Source organism: Rutilus rutilus (genome assembly GCF_951802725.1).
Source record: "Rutilus rutilus genome assembly, chromosome: 13".
In the NCBI taxonomy this organism is placed as follows: domain Eukaryota; kingdom Metazoa; phylum Chordata; class Actinopteri; order Cypriniformes; family Leuciscidae; genus Rutilus; species Rutilus rutilus.
In genome coordinates this window covers 27,464,324-27,482,387 of record NC_140218.1, presented here as the reverse complement: position 1 = coordinate 27,482,387, position 18,064 = coordinate 27,464,324, and the positions used below count along the sequence as shown (strand labels likewise).

The 18,064-nt window shown below is 38.3% G+C and overlaps 1 protein-coding gene across 13 annotated transcripts in view; it reads left to right on the top strand.

The window, feature by feature from the left end:
* Positions 1–18,064, top strand: part of LOC311302418 (band 4.1-like protein 1) — a 79,865-nt gene that overhangs the window by 12,026 nt on the left and 49,775 nt on the right. For all 13 annotated transcript variants that reach the window (XM_084428284.1, XM_084428288.1, XM_084428286.1 and 10 more), the window contains exons 2-3: positions 12,550–12,617; positions 12,820–12,984. In XM_084428284.1, coding sequence (XP_084284410.1) covers positions 12,567–12,617; positions 12,820–12,984 — 216 coding nt within the window. In that variant the 5' untranslated portion in view covers positions 12,550–12,566. The remainder of the gene's footprint in view (positions 1–12,549; positions 12,618–12,819; positions 12,985–18,064) is intronic.

Genomic DNA, 18,064 nt, shown 5'->3' with positions numbered 1-18,064 from the left:
ACTGGGGCACGACACACTCTACGAGGACGTGAAGTACCAGGAGGAGAGATTGACATTTGAGATGTCTGGGGTGCTTGAAAAGGCCTAAAGGAGTATTTTGCTAGAGAAGGTATTCCAGAAGTGGTAACACAGGATGAAGACGAAGCCAGGTGAATAGCATTCCAAGCTTTTCCATCGGAGAGGAGATATGTTGCAGGGCCTTTCTGAGCTACAACCTTAAAAGGCTGAGAAAACTTGGAATGTCCTTTCTTGACGATTCCTGACCTAATGCGCACAAACGAACCAACTTGAATCTTTGGAGATTGTGCATTACTTTGCCGATCTGTGTACTCTTTCATTTTGTTTTGTGACTGTCGGATGATTTGTTTCAAGTTCTTTGACAGCCATGCAAAAGTTCAGCAGGTGACAGTTTTGTCACAGCATGAGGAGTTGCTCTGTATGTATGTAGAAACTCTGTCACAAAAGCTTTCCACTCTTTACCTTCAATGCTAGCAGTCTGCAAACAGTCTTTGAACACTTGATTGAAGCGTTCAATCTCACTATTCGCTTGTGGATAATAGACAGAGCTACGGTAGTTTTTAAGATCTCTGTCTGCAAGGAATGCCTCAAACTCAGCCGAAACAAATTGTGAACCATTATCAGTCACAAGTTCAAGTGGATTTCCTTCACGGCTAAACACAGCAGACAGAAACTTCACAACAGTCGCAGAAGTGACATCTGGTGCAAACGCAATCTCTGGCAATTTATTGTAGTAATCAATGAGTGTCATTGCAAAACGACAACCTTGGGGAGCATTATTCAAAGGCCCAACTACATCAATAGCCAGTTTCTCCCAAGCAGTTGTTGGAGTAGACACAGGACAGAGTGGAGCTCTGTCATGCAGTCTTGTCATGCTGGAGACAGGTGGAACAGGATTTGATGGCATTTTCCACTTGACAGTCCATGCCAGGCCACCAGTACAAGTCCCTCAGTCTCTGCTTTGTGCACACCATCCCTTGATGAGTGGCATGCGCCAGCTGGGTGAACTTTTACTGCAAAGCTTCCGGAATGATCACTCGGTGTGTACCACGAATTACATATCCATCTTGTACAGCCAGCTCATTCCGGATACAATGAAATGGAGCTATAGCAGAATTCAAGCTTTTTGCACTACGAGGCCACCCCTTGTCAATGCAGGTCTTTACCTGTTGAAGGATAGGACAGGCATCACAACTAGACCTCAGCTCCTGTACAGTAACGGCTGCAAATTGAGGAGACAGTAGAGCCACCATTTCAGGCTCTTGGTATTGGCTGTATTCAGTTGATGGAAGTGGAAGTCTGGAAAAACAGTCAGATGTGACAGTGTCTCCGCCAGGTTTGTATTCCACGCTGTAATTAAAACACAGAAGATGTGCTGACCATCGGGAAATTCTCATACCTGCACATATAAGGCCTCTTGTGGAAAGCAGTGTAGATAAGGGGCTGTGGTCAGTGCAAAGAGTGAAATGGCGGCCCCATAGGTAGGTGCGCCATTTTTCTGTTGCCCAAACACATGCCAAAGCCTCTTTTTCTGTTGTAGAATACTTCCTTTCACAGTCAGACAATGTTCTAGATGCAAGAGCAACTGTTCTTTCAGTACTGCCATGACACTGAGTAAGCACAGCACCAATGCCATAATCTGAAGCATCCGTTGTGACTGTCGTCGGTAAAGAAGGATCAAAATAATGCAAGGGCTGGGCTAGCAATGATAAGATTTTTCACACGGCTGAAATGTTCCTGAGCCTCCTCTGTGCACGGGAGCAGTGCACGGAGAGGTTCCACCAATGTCGCAAAATTGGGAATGAATTTGGAATACCAGCCTGCAAGACCCAAAAAAGAATGCAAGGACTGTGCATCTAAATAACATTGCACACCATCCTGACCAGCCACAATTTGAGACATCATTCTTTGAAAAGCACTTGGTGCTGAGGCCAGACCGTAAGGGACCCGTGTGAAACAATAGAGTCCATCATGGGTAACGAAAGCTGTCAGATCCCTACTATCTTGATGCAAAGTCACTTGGTGGTATGCATTCTGGAGATCTATTGTAGAGAACATAGAAGCCCCACGTAGTTCTGTAAAAACTTCCTCAATATGTGCCAAAGGGTGACTATGACGACAGCTTTGTTTGGCTCTCTTAAATAAACACAAAGTCAAATTCCTCCAGATTTCTTTTGAATGACCACCAGCGGCGACACCCAAGGTGATGACGCCACTTTTTCTATGATCCCTTCAGATTCTAGCCTCTGTAGATCTTGCGAGACTGCATCTCTCACTGCAAATGGCAATCTGCGCAATTTCTGTTTTACTGGCGGCACATCTGAACGCACATTTACTTTATGTACAAAACCAGCAGCCACACCCAATGGCTCAGTGAAGTTAACAGTAGTTTGACCGTCCTCTGCGAAAGATGCAATAGATCCATTCCTTATCTCAAGATGCAAAGCAGTAAAGAGATCCATGCCAAGTAATGGTGTTCTGCCTGGTACAATGTAGAAAGAAGCCTGCGTATGGTGACACTCATATCTAACTGTAATGGCAAGGCACCCTAAAACTGGAATAGTCTTTTTCAAATACGTCACCAAACGAACATTAGGCACAGCAAGGGAGAGATCTGCAAAGTGTTGGCGGCACAGATACTCTGGGTGGATGAAAACAGCTGAGCCAGTCTCCACCAGTAATTCAACATCGACTGATTTCCCACACTCAGTGTGCAAGGAAACATTACATGTAAGATTTTGTTTCCATTTCATCGGCAGTGGCGTTTCAATGCTTAACTCAGGTGCAGAAACTTCTTGTACATTGCACGTGGATGCAGAACTGCAACAAACTCTGGCAAAATGTCCAACTTTACCACACTGTCTCCATTTAGACTGTTTGGCTGGGCATTTGGGGTAGTTTGCAAGATGTGAAGTAACTCTGCAACAGAAGCATGTTTTTGCATCCATCATCTTTTTCTGTGATTCATTTGATTCGTATGAGAAATTGTGGACTTACGTGGAGTAGATCTCTGTCACCACCGCGGTTTTGCGCAGTCAAGTGAGCCAGTATGCTCCACTTTAACTGAAGCTTCAGTGCACGCCATAGCTTTAGCTTCCGCTACTGCAGACTCAATTTGTCCAGCGATAGTAATTGCCTTTTGAAGAGTGAGGTCCGTTTCCAAAAGCAGACGTTCCCGAATACGTGGAGTGCATGTCTTCTCTACGATCTGATCTCTAATCATGTCATCCGTAAGCGCGCCGAAGTCACAGTTCACAAGCAGTTCACGCAGAGCAGCCACATATTGCACGATAGGTTCATCGAGTCTCTGAGCGCAGTGGCGAAATTTATTCCTCTCAGCAACCACGTTCACTTTCTGAACAAAAAATGCTCGTAAAGCAGTCTCATAACTATCATCAGCCACAGTGAGTGTTTAAAAATTCTCTGTCCTTCCGTACCCAAGCAATGAATAAGCAAAGCACGCTTTCTCTTCTCCGGCATGTCCTCTGCCGACAGTGCAATCACATAGTTATCAAACATACGAATCCATGTTTTAAACGGTAACGGTATTTAAACTCACCCGGAGTTTCCAAAAATGCTGGAGGGTGCGAGAGAGCAAGTAGGGCCATCCTCGTCGCCATTAAGTTGTATATTTCACAGTAATAAACTTCAGAAAACTCGATGTTGATCTATATACTTTTTATTACAACATTCTAGCAACACTTCTTCGTGGCATTCATGTCCTACTAGGCAACTGGTACCTTAGTGACACCTACTGTTCATACATGTATTTCAATATACCACTCTAGGGGGGTTGTGTAGAGATACATAGAAACATTGGGTGAAGCGGTCATTGTCGTGTTTTATCATGAATAAAAAACACAGATATTGACCAATCAGAATCAAGGACTGGAACTAACCGTTATATAAATTTTATTAAGAAACTGAGTGGGTACTAATTTGTGAACTGGGTACTAAATTTAAATAACGTTACTAAATTTGGGGTAATTGTTTTCATTTTACTAGATGTTTTTTTAGGGCTGTCAACGTTACCGTGTTCACTTGAGATGTTAATGAAACATGTTTTAGATAATATTTGAACTTATATATATGCTTGTCCTTGAGAATAATTTAAGCATCTGCTTTTATTATGCTTTCCATCTTTTTGATTCTTCCATCAGAAAGCTCCACAGATTTTAATAGAATCCCATCCTTTAAAAAGGTTTATTTCTAAGGCATGTTTATTAAATAATTTAGCTCATTTTGATTTTGCTTCCAGCTAGTAATATGTGTATTTCAGTTCACATTTCCATTATAACCCTGCAAAGCCTGACACATTAAATTATTGTTAGAAAAGTTATTAAAAATGTAACAGTTTATCGAACTTTTAGACAAAATATTAAAACAATCTAATAATCAGGATTTTATGGCTCATATTGTACTTAAGGAGTTCAAATAAACACCTCAGTTTAATTCAAAGGACAAAAATATGCAATTTAGTGCAGTTGCTGATAATCATATGGCCAAAAAGTAAGATGAAGTTCTGATAGCTTGTAATGTAGATCAATGAGATCTTTACAACAGTATAGCAGACCAATAATATGCCTTATTAGGATGATATTTAAATGCTTATAAATGCTTAGTTTTATGATCAGTACTCTGTTGTTATTTTTATATTGACATATTGCAATGCAAAACAGTGATGATTGAGAAATAAACGTTCCTCAAAAGCTAGATGTATCATATTTGATACTCAAAGTTTTCTAAAAAATGGATATGAATAATCAAGTAAATCTAGGTATCTTCAGTCCAGGAAAAATCTTGAAAAATACAAACAATGTAAAAGCTATTCTGTGTACGTTATAAAAAGCATTAAAGATTTCAGAGAAAAAAGACGTGTACCATGACCTGAAGGGGGACGTTTTTACAATTGTACCAAAAGGCCTTTTACTTGCAAAAGAAGTATAAACTATCAATAAGACGACAGAAGGCATGTAGTAGATTGTGTACAACAGTTTTTTCAGCAACCTTTTGATCATATTGATATTCAATAGGAAGTAAGTAGAAATTTGTGTACCATTGTGTAACATTCTGCACATTTCTCCCCAAATCAGCACAGAAACTGCAACAAAAGTCTTCCCAATATATATATATATATATATATATATGTACTACGTATTCCTTTTTCTTTCTGATGTGTTTATGCTCCAGCAGATGAAGGTTACTGCTCTGATAGCATCATGCTACTGAAAAAAAGTGTTTGGCTTGTGACTGGCTACATCAGGTTCACTTCACCATATGTCCATATGGCCTGGGGCAGTGCCAGCTCACTACTGCGCTCCCAGTGTGCATTATGGCAGAACTGGGAAATTTAGCGAGTCAGAGGGGGCAGTCTTGTTCCATAATGTCTGTGCTCGATAATCTCATGAGCACTGCAGAGATATTTTGCAGCATTTGTTAGTCTTCTTTACTACATCTGAGCAAACACACATTCACAAACACAATATAATTAACTGCTATTATAGGAGTCCAAGTCATCCTCTACAGAATCAGTGATACATTTGGATTATCCGCGATCAAACCTGACCTCTGACTTGATAATAAACAAAAGGCATGGTTACATGTACAAACAACATTATAGTTGCTGATCAGCTTTAATTCTCAGTGCAACACGATAGAGCTGCTTGATCTCTGTTTGGGCATTTTAATTATCCATCACATCTATGTCAAATGCAGTTTTGATCATGGTGAGCGCTTTAGTTGGAGGAAACACTTCAGATGAAAGAGCTGACCTTTCCTCTGCTACCCCACCATGAAAGCTACTACACAAAGGTCAAAGTGTTCATCTAATCACTGCTGTTCATTAAGAGATTAAGGGAATTAATTATTTAAGAATTGCTACTTTCACAATACCACTTCTTCTGAATGGTTGGTTCATCCCAAACAATGAAAAACATCACCCTCATGTCTTTCCAAACCTGTATGACCTACTTTCTTCTGTGGAACATAAAAGGAGATGTTTAGCAGAATGCCAACGCTGCTCTTTTCCATCCCAGCAAGCATTAGCCGTCATTTCACCGTCTAGGTTAACTATAGACCCGACATAGACCCCTATGAGTAACCCACTTCTAGCCAAAATAACCTTGAATTTGGTTACATGTCGTTTTTGCCAAAATAACTTGTGAAATGTATGATATTCCATCATGTAAGCAAAGTAAACAGTGATTACAAGGTGTATGGTTTCATTTTTTCACTCATTTCATTTCATTGTTATCTAATTGATGACTAGTCTGTTCTTGGGCTATGGTTCAGACGTCTATTACATTTTTACTGACAGCCCAAATTTTGCCTTGCTTTAGTCTAGACGTTTGGGATGTGTTTGGATGCTATTAGATGTCTTTTAAGCGCAAAATTGCTTGCAGGGATGTCATGAAAATGAATGATGCACCGATATGAAAATCTTGGCCGATACGATAACCGATAATTCTTTATATTTGAAAGCCGATAACCGATATATTGGCCGATAAATCTAAATCCAAATTAGTATACAATTTTTGAGAGCCTGATTACAAAAACAAAACTGTTATCATTAAAAGCCATGTTCCAAGCACACAATTATAATGTTCTCATTATAATTTGATTTAGCCTATGTGACAGACAACTGCCACTTTAACTGTTAGCTGCACGTTAACTGTATTTTCCTTTTTTGAAGTGATTCCAATCATATTTCAAGCAATTCAAAAACATGATGGAATTTTTTTTTATCGGGTCGTTAACGATACGTTAACGTTTAAATTTTTTTTTACATATATCGGGAGATACCAATATGGTGGGCAATATATTGTGCATCCCTAATGAAAACGAAAATGTAAGGTGCCAAGCATCATAAAAGTCGTCTATGACTTGTGCTATCCTAAAGGTCATTTTTAAGTCTGTCTTCCCCTCCACTACAGCTCTCAAATCTTATTTGGATTCATGTGTAGATTAAAATATTGGCAAGTGAAGACGCAGTAGGTTTGTACTGACCACAGTGGCCCATTTGAAAATATGGAAGTCCAAGTGAGATTTTCCATAGCTCAAACGGTCGAGCATGGCACTAGCAATGGTCATGTGTTTGATTGCCATGGATTGCAGGATGACTATTTCATCTTTTGTAAAAGAAAGAAAATCATACAGATGTCGGAAGGCATGAGCTTTTATTTATTTTTTTGTGAATTATACCTTTATTTTTACATCAGATTTGTTTTTTTTGTTTTGCTCAACAGTCTGAATAATTTAGAACATGTCTCAGCTTACTATTTTGTAAAGTTATTGGATGAGAAAAGTTATCCCGAGCAATATACCCTTATCCCTGATCATATGATCCGAAAGATGAGACCAGTTATGTAAGTATCTTTTAAAAGTAAACAAATCTCCAATTCCATTACTTTCAAAGTGATTCACTGATGGTCCATGTAGTATTGGCTAAATAATTTAATGTACAATCTTGCAATGCTTGTCAAAAACTTTAGTTTTTAAGTTAACACAAATCTAAAATGCCATTGATCTTTTCATCCTTAATGGTGCAAATTTGATGTGCAAATTTTAACACTGACATCTGCAAGCAAATGAAAAAACTCCTTGAGGTGAAATATCCAGACGAAAAAGAAAAAAAAAAGAAAAAAAGACAGAGGCAGAACCACCCCATGTCGGATTCCTTATTATCCCCCCCAGCCTGCTGATTAGGTGTGTATTGACCAGAGCAGTCATTCATGTATAACGATCAGGGGGTGAAACAGATGACATTAGAGAAACGAATCTCATGCATGTTATTTCATTAAACGAGAGGCCCCATCTCTGACAATGCAATGCATTTTATCTCACCTTGTAATCCTTTACTCATTACTCTTCAATGAAAAGCCATTGTATTTCGACATTGTATTTGTGTACCCATGTTTACAAGATTACCAGTGCAGGATTTTCCATAAACCTATGATGACTCGGGCCTGTTTTTATGTGTCTTTTAAGTTACAATCTGTGTTTTAAAGGAAGACCTATTGACTGGATTTGCTGAAGTATGCCACGTTATTGGCATCAAATCATTGAAAGATGTTCAGAGTTTTGTTTGATGCACTTAGGTAGCAAGTAAACTAAGTATAATTGCATATTTTGATTTATCTCGGAAATAAGCTGCACATTCTGGTAACGCATTCAACACATTTCTGCTAATTTAGTCTGTGTACAGCTGGTCACGTGCAGTGTGTACAGTACTGTGCAATTATTTTAATGAGTTCTTCCACACTGGTCTATTAATGTGGCAATGCACTATTTTAGAAGAGCTCCTAAACGGCGCTATAAAAACAAAAACTTTTTTGCTTCTCATCTCAGTCAGACAGTCTATTCTTGTCTAAGTGGGCAGTTCTTGGCCCAAAATAAGCTGCGCCTGAAACAGATGATAGTCCAACGACTGCCTACTCAAAACTAGCTTTAGTTCACTCAACACTTTCTCATCATTTCCTCACCCTCATGTTGACCCAAACGTGAATAACTTTCTTTCTTCTGTTCTTTTGAAGAATGTTGCAACTGTTTTTGTCCGTACAATCAGTCAGTGGGTTCTAGGACAACATTGGACCTCAGTGACAACTATCCATTTAAAGGCCCCCTGAAATCAAAATGTAAGCTTTTTAGCTTTTAGTATAAATATATCAGCCTTAAGGTTATGAATAAGCTGGTGCGTTCCAAAACAATGACAAAATTCGCATTTAGGAGATATAAGCATTCAAAACATAGACTCTCACTTCCGCTAAAATGAATCAGCTAAAATGATTTCAGCTTCTCATCACATCTTCTGTCCAATCAAATGCTCTCCAATCAAACTGTCCCAGGTGTATGAACTCAAAAGAGACCTATTAAGGTTAAGACGTGTTGGCGTTTGTGCAGCATTTGAGCCGAGGTGCTTCTGTAGCTTTCTGAATGTTAGCAACAAGGGACAGATGTTCTGCCATTCATCTTGTGCTCTTTCCAAGAGCCGCAGTTTCCTGATATATTTCACTCTGGGAGTTTTAGCACTCATATACATCCACACACTGTCGTCTTCTGAAGTGCTTGGATATTGGTCTTTTTAATCTCCCCAGATTCTTGTTGTGCAAATTGTCTTGTGTGTGGTTCAAAAACTCGACAGCATTAAATCCCGATATGAGCATCTGGATGTAGAATGTTAATCTCGGCTTTTCAACACTACGGTTCCTAATGCCACATTATCCTTCATCTGTTTACACGGAAGATGTAATTATACAGAGGAATTAAAGTCTCACTTATTAGGTAGCAGTAATTTGGTTGGCATTTTTAAAGAAGTGTTTTCTCTTTGTCTCTCTGAACTGCACCCCAGTCTCCCCTCCACCTGTCTTAGTATTTCTTCAGAAGCTTCCCATATGTTTGAGGAAGAATAAATTATCTTTGTCTTATTAATGAATGCATAATCAGAATCAGAGTCAATTTATGAGATAGAACCCCAGGTGTTTTGAACAAATCTACCTGCCGTCTTTTGTGCCATCCATCCAAGTGTTGGATTTTCACTATTTGGACAATTTTTGTGGTTAAAATCTGTTGAATTAATTTAAACATGATTAACAGTGTTTAACAGAACTGAGGCTGTTATTATTAGAAATGGCATATTTTTGGGAACTTTTGTAAAACTAAAAATAATATTTCAGTAACATGCCTGTCTGCTGCTCTATCCAAGATTTGAAAATGCTTTACGGGAGTTATTTATTAGTATTATTCACAGGTTGTATTGATAATTTCTTCTACATTCTTAGAAGAAAATATTCTATATTAGAAACTTTAGTGACTCCCATTATGGGAACATTTTATGGATTTATTTTTAAGTAATTCATTTTGGTTTAATTCATTTTTAATTATTAAAAAGCTCATACATATATTTTATCACTAGAAACATGTAAATAACCCATTAAACATGAAAGTGTTATGAAGACATTTGAGAACCTTTTTTATATAACAGTGTATGTCTCAGTATTCCTGTACTGAAAATAAAATCAATTGTAACATTTAGACTATATAGCTATAATAAAAAAGGCTCACATTTCATTACATTAGCAGTGGGTAAACTGTGCTATTTAATTATGTGTGTCTCCTCTTCATTTAGTTGCATTCTGTGTGAGTGTTTTAGGTTATTTAATTTATTCCTAGTTGTTTTCTTCAGGCTGTTGTGCTATGGTCACATTAACATGCTGTTTTCTGAGCTCAAGCAGGGTTGACTGAGACCTCAGCAGAGACAGGCTTGTTTTGTTAAGCTGTTAGCTTATGAGCCTTCAGTGTATGTCTAAGAGTTTATGTTAAGCCATACTGCATTATACACACATACTGTACATACACACATTATGTTTTAAATAGTGGTCATTTCTTTTGTGTTATATTTTAATTTAAGTTTTTTATAATTGTAGACTATCAATTAGTTGCATTAAGCACATGATTTAATTAGATTGCATGGAGGCACATCAATTCATTTCTAGACTATAAACTGACCTTCTTAGTCCAGTTAAAGGCCTCATCAATATATTGATCCGAAGACACATTAACTGAAAGAGAAGTAGCTGGAAAAGCAACTGTTACTATTCTGATTCTTCATACATTTCTGTAGCTGCCATTTCATTTGGCTCATCTCATTTTTAGTAGATGATGTGTTTTTTTAACACTAGAAGTTTTTTAAGCACATGATTTAAAAAAAGCTATTTTCATCACATTAGTGTTAAGTTTTAATTTGACGCAGTTTTGTCCTTTGTGTGCGCGGGGCATATAAAATGAACCATGATTTAATACTTTAGTTCGGTTGGTTGTAATGGTTTTAGAGGGAGAGGTATTCCTGTTCTAGAGAGCTTTTGATTCGACAAAATTCTGTGTTGTGCAGGATGAGTCATAAATATTTTTGGTCCCTTTTTCCAGAAGAGAAAGTCTGTACATTTTTAAGTCACCATGACATCAAAATGGACTTTTAAAAATGGAATATTGCAGTATTTATTATAAATGATTTATCCGTGCACATCATTTGTTTGTTTTGAATACCCATACCCTTAATAACTCCCCCTCCCTCTTGCAGCGACATCTCTTCTCTTCTCTGATAATGTGTTTACTGACTTTAAATTCTTGATACTTTATCTTATTCTATCAGTCTATATTCTCTCCTATAGAATCTATAGCATCTATAGAACTGTCATGACCTAGCAATTGGATCACGTGGACAGTTTGTTTAAATCTGACTCGTGATGTTTCCCGATCCTAAACTTCTCCCCATCATTTCTTGTCCTCTGTTCTATGAATAAAAGCATCAAGACAGCTTAAACCCTCAAGGCCATAACAGTTCAGCTAAAATAATTAAAGCATTAAGTCCTCCATTAAGGCAAACTGCAGAGTTTCAGTTAAAACCGGTTAATTGGTAAAAGAGATAAGTCAGCGTCCAGAGTTAAATGTATAGATTAGCCATTTAATGGACCGGCTGTTTGTCTTCTGACTGAATCACGGGCACATTCGGATAGTGGATAGTACTTAAAGAACGAACGCTGAAAATTAGCATGGCCATATAAGGAGGTTTGTTTGTTGTAACTGCAATGCTTTTATTGAGTGATATTTGGAGATTTTCCATGGGGGAGATGTTTGGGGCTTTTAGTAGCGCAGCGTGGTGCAAGTGAATGAGATGGAAATGAAGGCGATTAGCATATTCGCAATGGTATCAAACTGTCAAGCTGCAACACCTCAACACCATTAAACGTGGAGAAGTTTATTTACTAAAAAGGATTGTCGATTTAGTCAGGTTTTAAATGTTTTGCTTTTTTAGATTCAGCTTCTACATCCATCTTTCTTATTTTTTCCAAGGTTTCTGTTCTAGTGAAAGAAAATAGCCAATAAATAAAATGCTAATATTTTACTCATTTCTTTAAGTGCTTCATTTCAACAGTACATCTGTTTACTTAAACTGTGTATCACAGCTTGTTCATTTATTGATATGAGATCATCACTAGCTAATGTTGTAGACATAAGGTTTGACACATAATGAAGACACATAATGTTTGTTTTTCCATTAATATGTGTCAATGAACACATTCCTTGCGTTATAAGTCACCAGATGTCCTCTCTTGATCCAGTATTGATTCAGTATAGTTTATAGAGACTCTGTACTGGTCATTTGGTGACTGAAACATTCGCTATGCAGCACACGTGAACAGTTCACAGCATGGCTCATTAGATAAACCAACAGATGTGCTTGTTCTTCTACTATCGAATCATATTAAAGGGGTAGTTCACCTAAAGATGAAAATTCGGACAATTCGGACAGTTCCAAACCAATGTTCATTTTGTGGAATACTGGATACGAGAGACGTGAAAGTAGCACCAGTATGTTGTAAACAGTCAAATTCACAGTATGTACATGTTCATTAAAGTATGCTCATTAGCCTGTTAGGCCCATAAAGAAGTTAATATGAAATTAATATGTAGAGTGAGTGGAAAGTTTAATCTGTTTAATGAGTTTGTCCTAATCTTTTTTTTTTTATTACTTAGGACTGCAAGTGATTGCTATGTCAGAGAGAAGTTCAACCACAAAGAATACAGCAGACGGAGGTTATATGGTAAGCTTAAGATGTTTAGTTTATTAAAATATCATGCCTTATAATACGTTTGACAATGCCATGCAACTTTCTATCGTTTGAGATTCTTTCATAAAACATGCAAACTTTTTTCGTTTCTAGACCGGAAAGCAGATTTGTTTTAACTTTGTTTTAAAATTTGCTTCGACTTTTTAAACTACACACTTTGATCACTTTTATTCAGGATCACGATTCAAAGATGTCGGATGAGCACAGAGACACGGATGATTCTTCGGAGAAAACGCCAAGTAGGATGTCCAGATCCCCGCAGAAATCCTCCAAAAGACCAAAGACAGTGCCTGTGAAAGTCACTCTGCTAGATGGATCTGCCTATGAGACCGGGGTGGAGGTACAGCAGTTACTTGAGTGTGCTAAAACTAATATGTGTTGCTCTGAAGAAACACGGTGCTAGACCTCTAGGGCTCACAGCTATTTCACACACTGTTGTGCTGTAGTGCTCAATTCCTTTGTCAGGTCAACCACACCTCTGCCGACTGCTTAACCAGCTAGATTAGTTGTGATTTTCAAAATGTTTTAGTTTATATGTATTTTTTGAAAGAAATTATACTTTTATTCAGCAAGGATGCATTAAATTGATCAAATGTGAAAGTGAAGACATTCATGTTACAAAAGATTTCTATTTCAAATAAATGCATGCTGTCCTATTTATCAAAAAGTCCTGAAAAAAGTATCATGGTTTCCACAAAAAATATTACGCAGCACAACTGTTTTAACAAGAAACTATTACTGAATACTAAAGATTAAATAAGATGAAAGATTAAACTATTTGTTATTAAATGTTGAATTAGTAGAAAGCAGATTATGATTATCGTTTCTTGTTAAAACATTTGCATTAAAATAACAATATGTAGATATTTATTTTACAAAAACATTTTAAAACATGTAAAATTGCTTCCATAGTGACGCAAACATATTTTTCAATCAGTGTTTTAAAATGATTTACTGAAAAAGTTTGAAAGAACTGATTCAATGAAATGAGTCAAATTTCCTAACTCCATCTGCATTTTTGCTACTGAGTCTTAAAGTTAGGGTAGGCAATATTTTTTATAAACACCTTTTATTATACTGGTTGAAACTCTTCACATCCTGATAGTTCACGTCATCAGACTGGGAATTATGCGTTTCTGTGTCAACATCATCAACTCTGAAATGAATCTGCAGCAGTCAGGTGGTACAAGAAAGAGCTCTGTAAGTTGTTTAAATTCATTTTTATTATGTTATGTTTGTAACAGTCATGTTCTTTTAGTTTTGTTTTCATGGACTTTTAGTTTGTATTCTTTAGCTCCTGTTTTCCCATGTCTGAGTTTCCCGCCATCATCAATTACCATGGACACCCATCTCACCAGCTGTCATTCATCATGTTCGTTAGCTCTGTGTATTTAGTTCCTCGTTGTTCTCTGTTTCCTGTCGTTTCTCGTTAAAGCACTAGCTAAGTTTGGTTATGCATGCATTCTGCTATTAAAGCCTGTTTATTCTTATTCATCGTCATCGTGTTCCTGTTGAAGCCAAGCTGAGCCAGATCGTGACAATGTTATGCGCTTTGAGACATTTGGTAGTTTAACGCATGACACTTTGTAGATCCTGCTGTGTGCGTTCATGTGTTTTGAAAGAGGCGTGGCTTTGGAAATGGTGAGATCTAATGTTTTCAAAGCTAGCTTGCTATTCCTAGCTACTCCGTAATTGTCTACCCTACCTTTAAAGGTGCCCTAGAATTTGAAATTGAATTTATCTTGGCATAGTTAAATAACAAGAGTTCAGTACATGGACATGACATACAGTGAGTCTCAAACACCATTGTTTTCTCCTTCTTATTTAAATCTCGTTTTTGAAAAACACCCCTGAAAAATAGCCGAATCTCCACATAACACCAACTGTGACGCAACAGTCGGGATCATTAATATGTACGCCTCCAAAAATTTGCATATGCCAGCCCATGTTCAATGCCAGGCGGAACTGCGCAGCCAAATCATTGTCCGAATAATTTTTCTTCGAGAGACATCATGGCTTGCAAACGAGCGAAGCATGGCAGTTGCTCAGTGTTTGGATGTACAAATGAACACAAAGGTATTTTTTTAGTTCCTTCATCCGAGCCTCTGAAGAACCAGTGGGTTATGTGAATGTCTGATGTGTAATTGTTCAAGTTCAGACAGATAATCTTTTTCTCAAAGTCGTTCAATACTGTTTATGGATCAGTAAATCAAGCCGGTGACTAAACGATCAACTTCACGTCGTTTCTCTTAGTAGGATGAAAATAATCTTACTTAAACTGTGATTAATATACAGATAGCGATCAAAGAACAATCCCTTTCCAGTCGCCCAAGCTGTCAATCACACAGCGCGAGTTTATCTGGACACTTGCCAAAACTCGTTATGAAATCAATGACGCTATTACACTGCACAACGAAGCTCTTACTGTACGTACATCATGTTTGCATTAGTGAAATCATTAGTGAGAGTGCAGAAACTGCGTTGCAATGATAAGATCTTCATTCACGTGATCAACAGGCTTACACTGAAGTCTCACAGCAGCCAATCACAGCAGTGGGCATTTAGACTGAAGTCTCACAGCAGCCAATCACAGCAGTGGGCGTTTACACTGAAGTCTAACAGCAGACACGCCCCTTCAAACAGAGCGTTCAAATCAGAGGCTAAAATCAGGCTAGGAAAAATGCCTTTTATTTCTAAATTATAACAAATTTTGATCTAAAAAACATACTAACATTATAAGGGCACCCCAGGAAACATTCTAAAATAATAAAATAATCCATGCAAGGGCACCTTTAAATTAGAGGTCCTATGAAAATACTAAATTTTAGCACTTTCATACTCAAGTGAGCATGTGTTAGTCTTTTGAAACCTTAACCGCAAAACAAAAGCAAATTAGAATCACTGCAATATAAGTTTTAATTTAATAAAACAAATTATTTGGAGTGAAAAATTAAATCCAGTTTAATTTTATATCTCCTTCAAAGAAGTATATTGCACATTTTTCTTGTATTTTATACACATAAATAAATAACTTTACTGAAGCTACACTATTTGACCCATACCAACCACCAGCTGTATTGACAATAGGAACATGTATAGATATTACAATAAAAAATAAAAAAATCACGATGATGATCCCTGTACCTCACATTTCAATGCCTTCATCTGAATTTCACAGCCCGGCACTGCAGCTTCATGTTCCCCCGCTGCAGTGCTCTGGGGAGTTTCAGCACATGAGAAATGAATGCTAGTGTGGGCTGATGGGGGCGGAGGGTGTTCATTGATAGGTAAAAAGCTCTCCAGGGAGTGCCACATACTGCTCTGAGATCAGTGCCATGTCTGCCTGTGTGCCCCAGGGGTCTGCTGGCTGATGGATTTCCAGGGTGTATTCAGACATGTCTCTTCTCTGGGGTCTTATCCGTAGCTCTCTCTGGTAGTGTGTCCCATCCGTGTGCCATTACTGATGCTGCAACACTACTGCAAGAGAGACAGACTGTCCAATCTAAAGGTCAAAGGCTGCCTATACTTCCAGTCTTGTACGCTTCACTGAAGGGGAGGAGGATGGGAAATCTATAATTGTGTCATGTTGGTGGTCCCATGGAGTAAATAATACTTCAGCCTTTCAGAGGAGGGTATACCAGGCTTGTGTATTTGTCACCCTTGGCTAAAGTTCACCCTGATTTAAAAAATTTGTCTTCATTTACTCACCCTCAGCTTTTTCCAGACCTGCCTGACTTTCTTTCTTCCATAGAGCACAAAAGAATACAATATCCAAATTCCTTTCCATATAAGAAAATAAAAAAGGATGTTGATTCACAAGTTAGCTACTTTCAAACGCTCACAGGCGTGTTTATGGCCATGCTTTGTGAATCATTACATGTATGCCACTGTCTATTTAGTATCATTGAGATACTATTACAGTTTTATTAATAGTTTGAATTATGTTTTTGTGTTATATTTTCCACTTTAAATATTATTTAATGGTAGGGTAGGCAATTTCGAGTGGCTAGCAATAGCAAGCTAACTTTAAAAGCATGAAATCCCACCATCCCTTTAGAGCGTCTCCAAAGCCACGCCTCCTTCAAAACATATGAACTCACACAGTAGAGTCTGCAAAGGTTCACGAGACGAGCGACAGCACATAACATTACAATAATAATGAATGTGAACAACTTACAGAGCTCTTTCTTGTACCACTTGAATGCTGCAGATTCATTTCAGAGTTGATAATGTTGATATACACTCACCTAAAGGATTATTAGGAACACCTGTTCAATTTCTCATTAATGCAATTATCTAATCAACCAATCACATGGCAGTTGCTTCAATGCATTTAGGGGTGTGGTCCTGGTCAAGACAATCTCCTGAACTCCAAACTGAATGTCAGAATGGGAAAGAAAGGTGATTTAAGCAATTTTGAGCGTGGCATGGTTGTTGGTGCCAGACGGTGCCAGTATTTCACAATCTGCTCAGTTACTGGGATTTTCACGCACAACCATTTCTAGGGTTTACAAAGAATGGTGTGAAAAGGGAAAAACATCCAGTATGCGGCAGTCCTGTGGGCGAAAATGCCTTGTTGATGCTAGAGGTCAGAGGAGAATGGGCCGACTGATTCAAGCTGATAGAAGAGCAACTTTGACTGAAATAACCACTCGTAACAACCGAGGTATGCAGCAAAGCATTTGTGAAGCCACAACACGCACAACCTTGAGGCGGATGGGCTACAACAGCAGAAGACCCTACCGGGTACCACTCATCTCCACTACAAATAGGAAAAAGAGGCTACAATTTGCACGAGCTCACCAAAATTGGACAGTTGAAGACTGGAAAAATGTTGCCTGGTCTGATGAGTCTCGATTTCTGTTGAGACATTCAGATGGTAGAGTCAGAATTTGGCGTAAACAGAATGAGAACATGGATCCATCATGCCTTGTTACCACTGTGCAGGCTGGTGGTAATGGTGTGGGGGATGTTTTCTTGGCACACTTTAGGCCCCTTAGTGCCAATTGGGCATCGTTTAAATGCCACGGCCTACCTGAGCATTGTTTCTGACCATGTCCATCCCTTTATGACCACCATGTACCCATCCTCTGATGGCTACTTCCAGCAGGATAATGCACCGTCACAAAGTTCGAATCATTTCAAATTGGTTTCTTGAACATGACAATGAGTTCACTGTACTAAAATGGCCCCCACAGTCACCAGATCTCAACCCAATAGAGCATCTTTGGGATGTGGTGGAACGGGAGCTTCGTGCCCTGGATGTGCATCCCTCAAATCTCCATCAACTGCAAGATGCTATCCTATCAATATGGGCCAACATTTCTAAAGAATGCTTTCAGCACCTTGTTGAATCAATGCCACGTAGAATTAAGGCAGTTCTGAAGGCGAAAGGGGGTCAAACACAGTATTAGTATGGT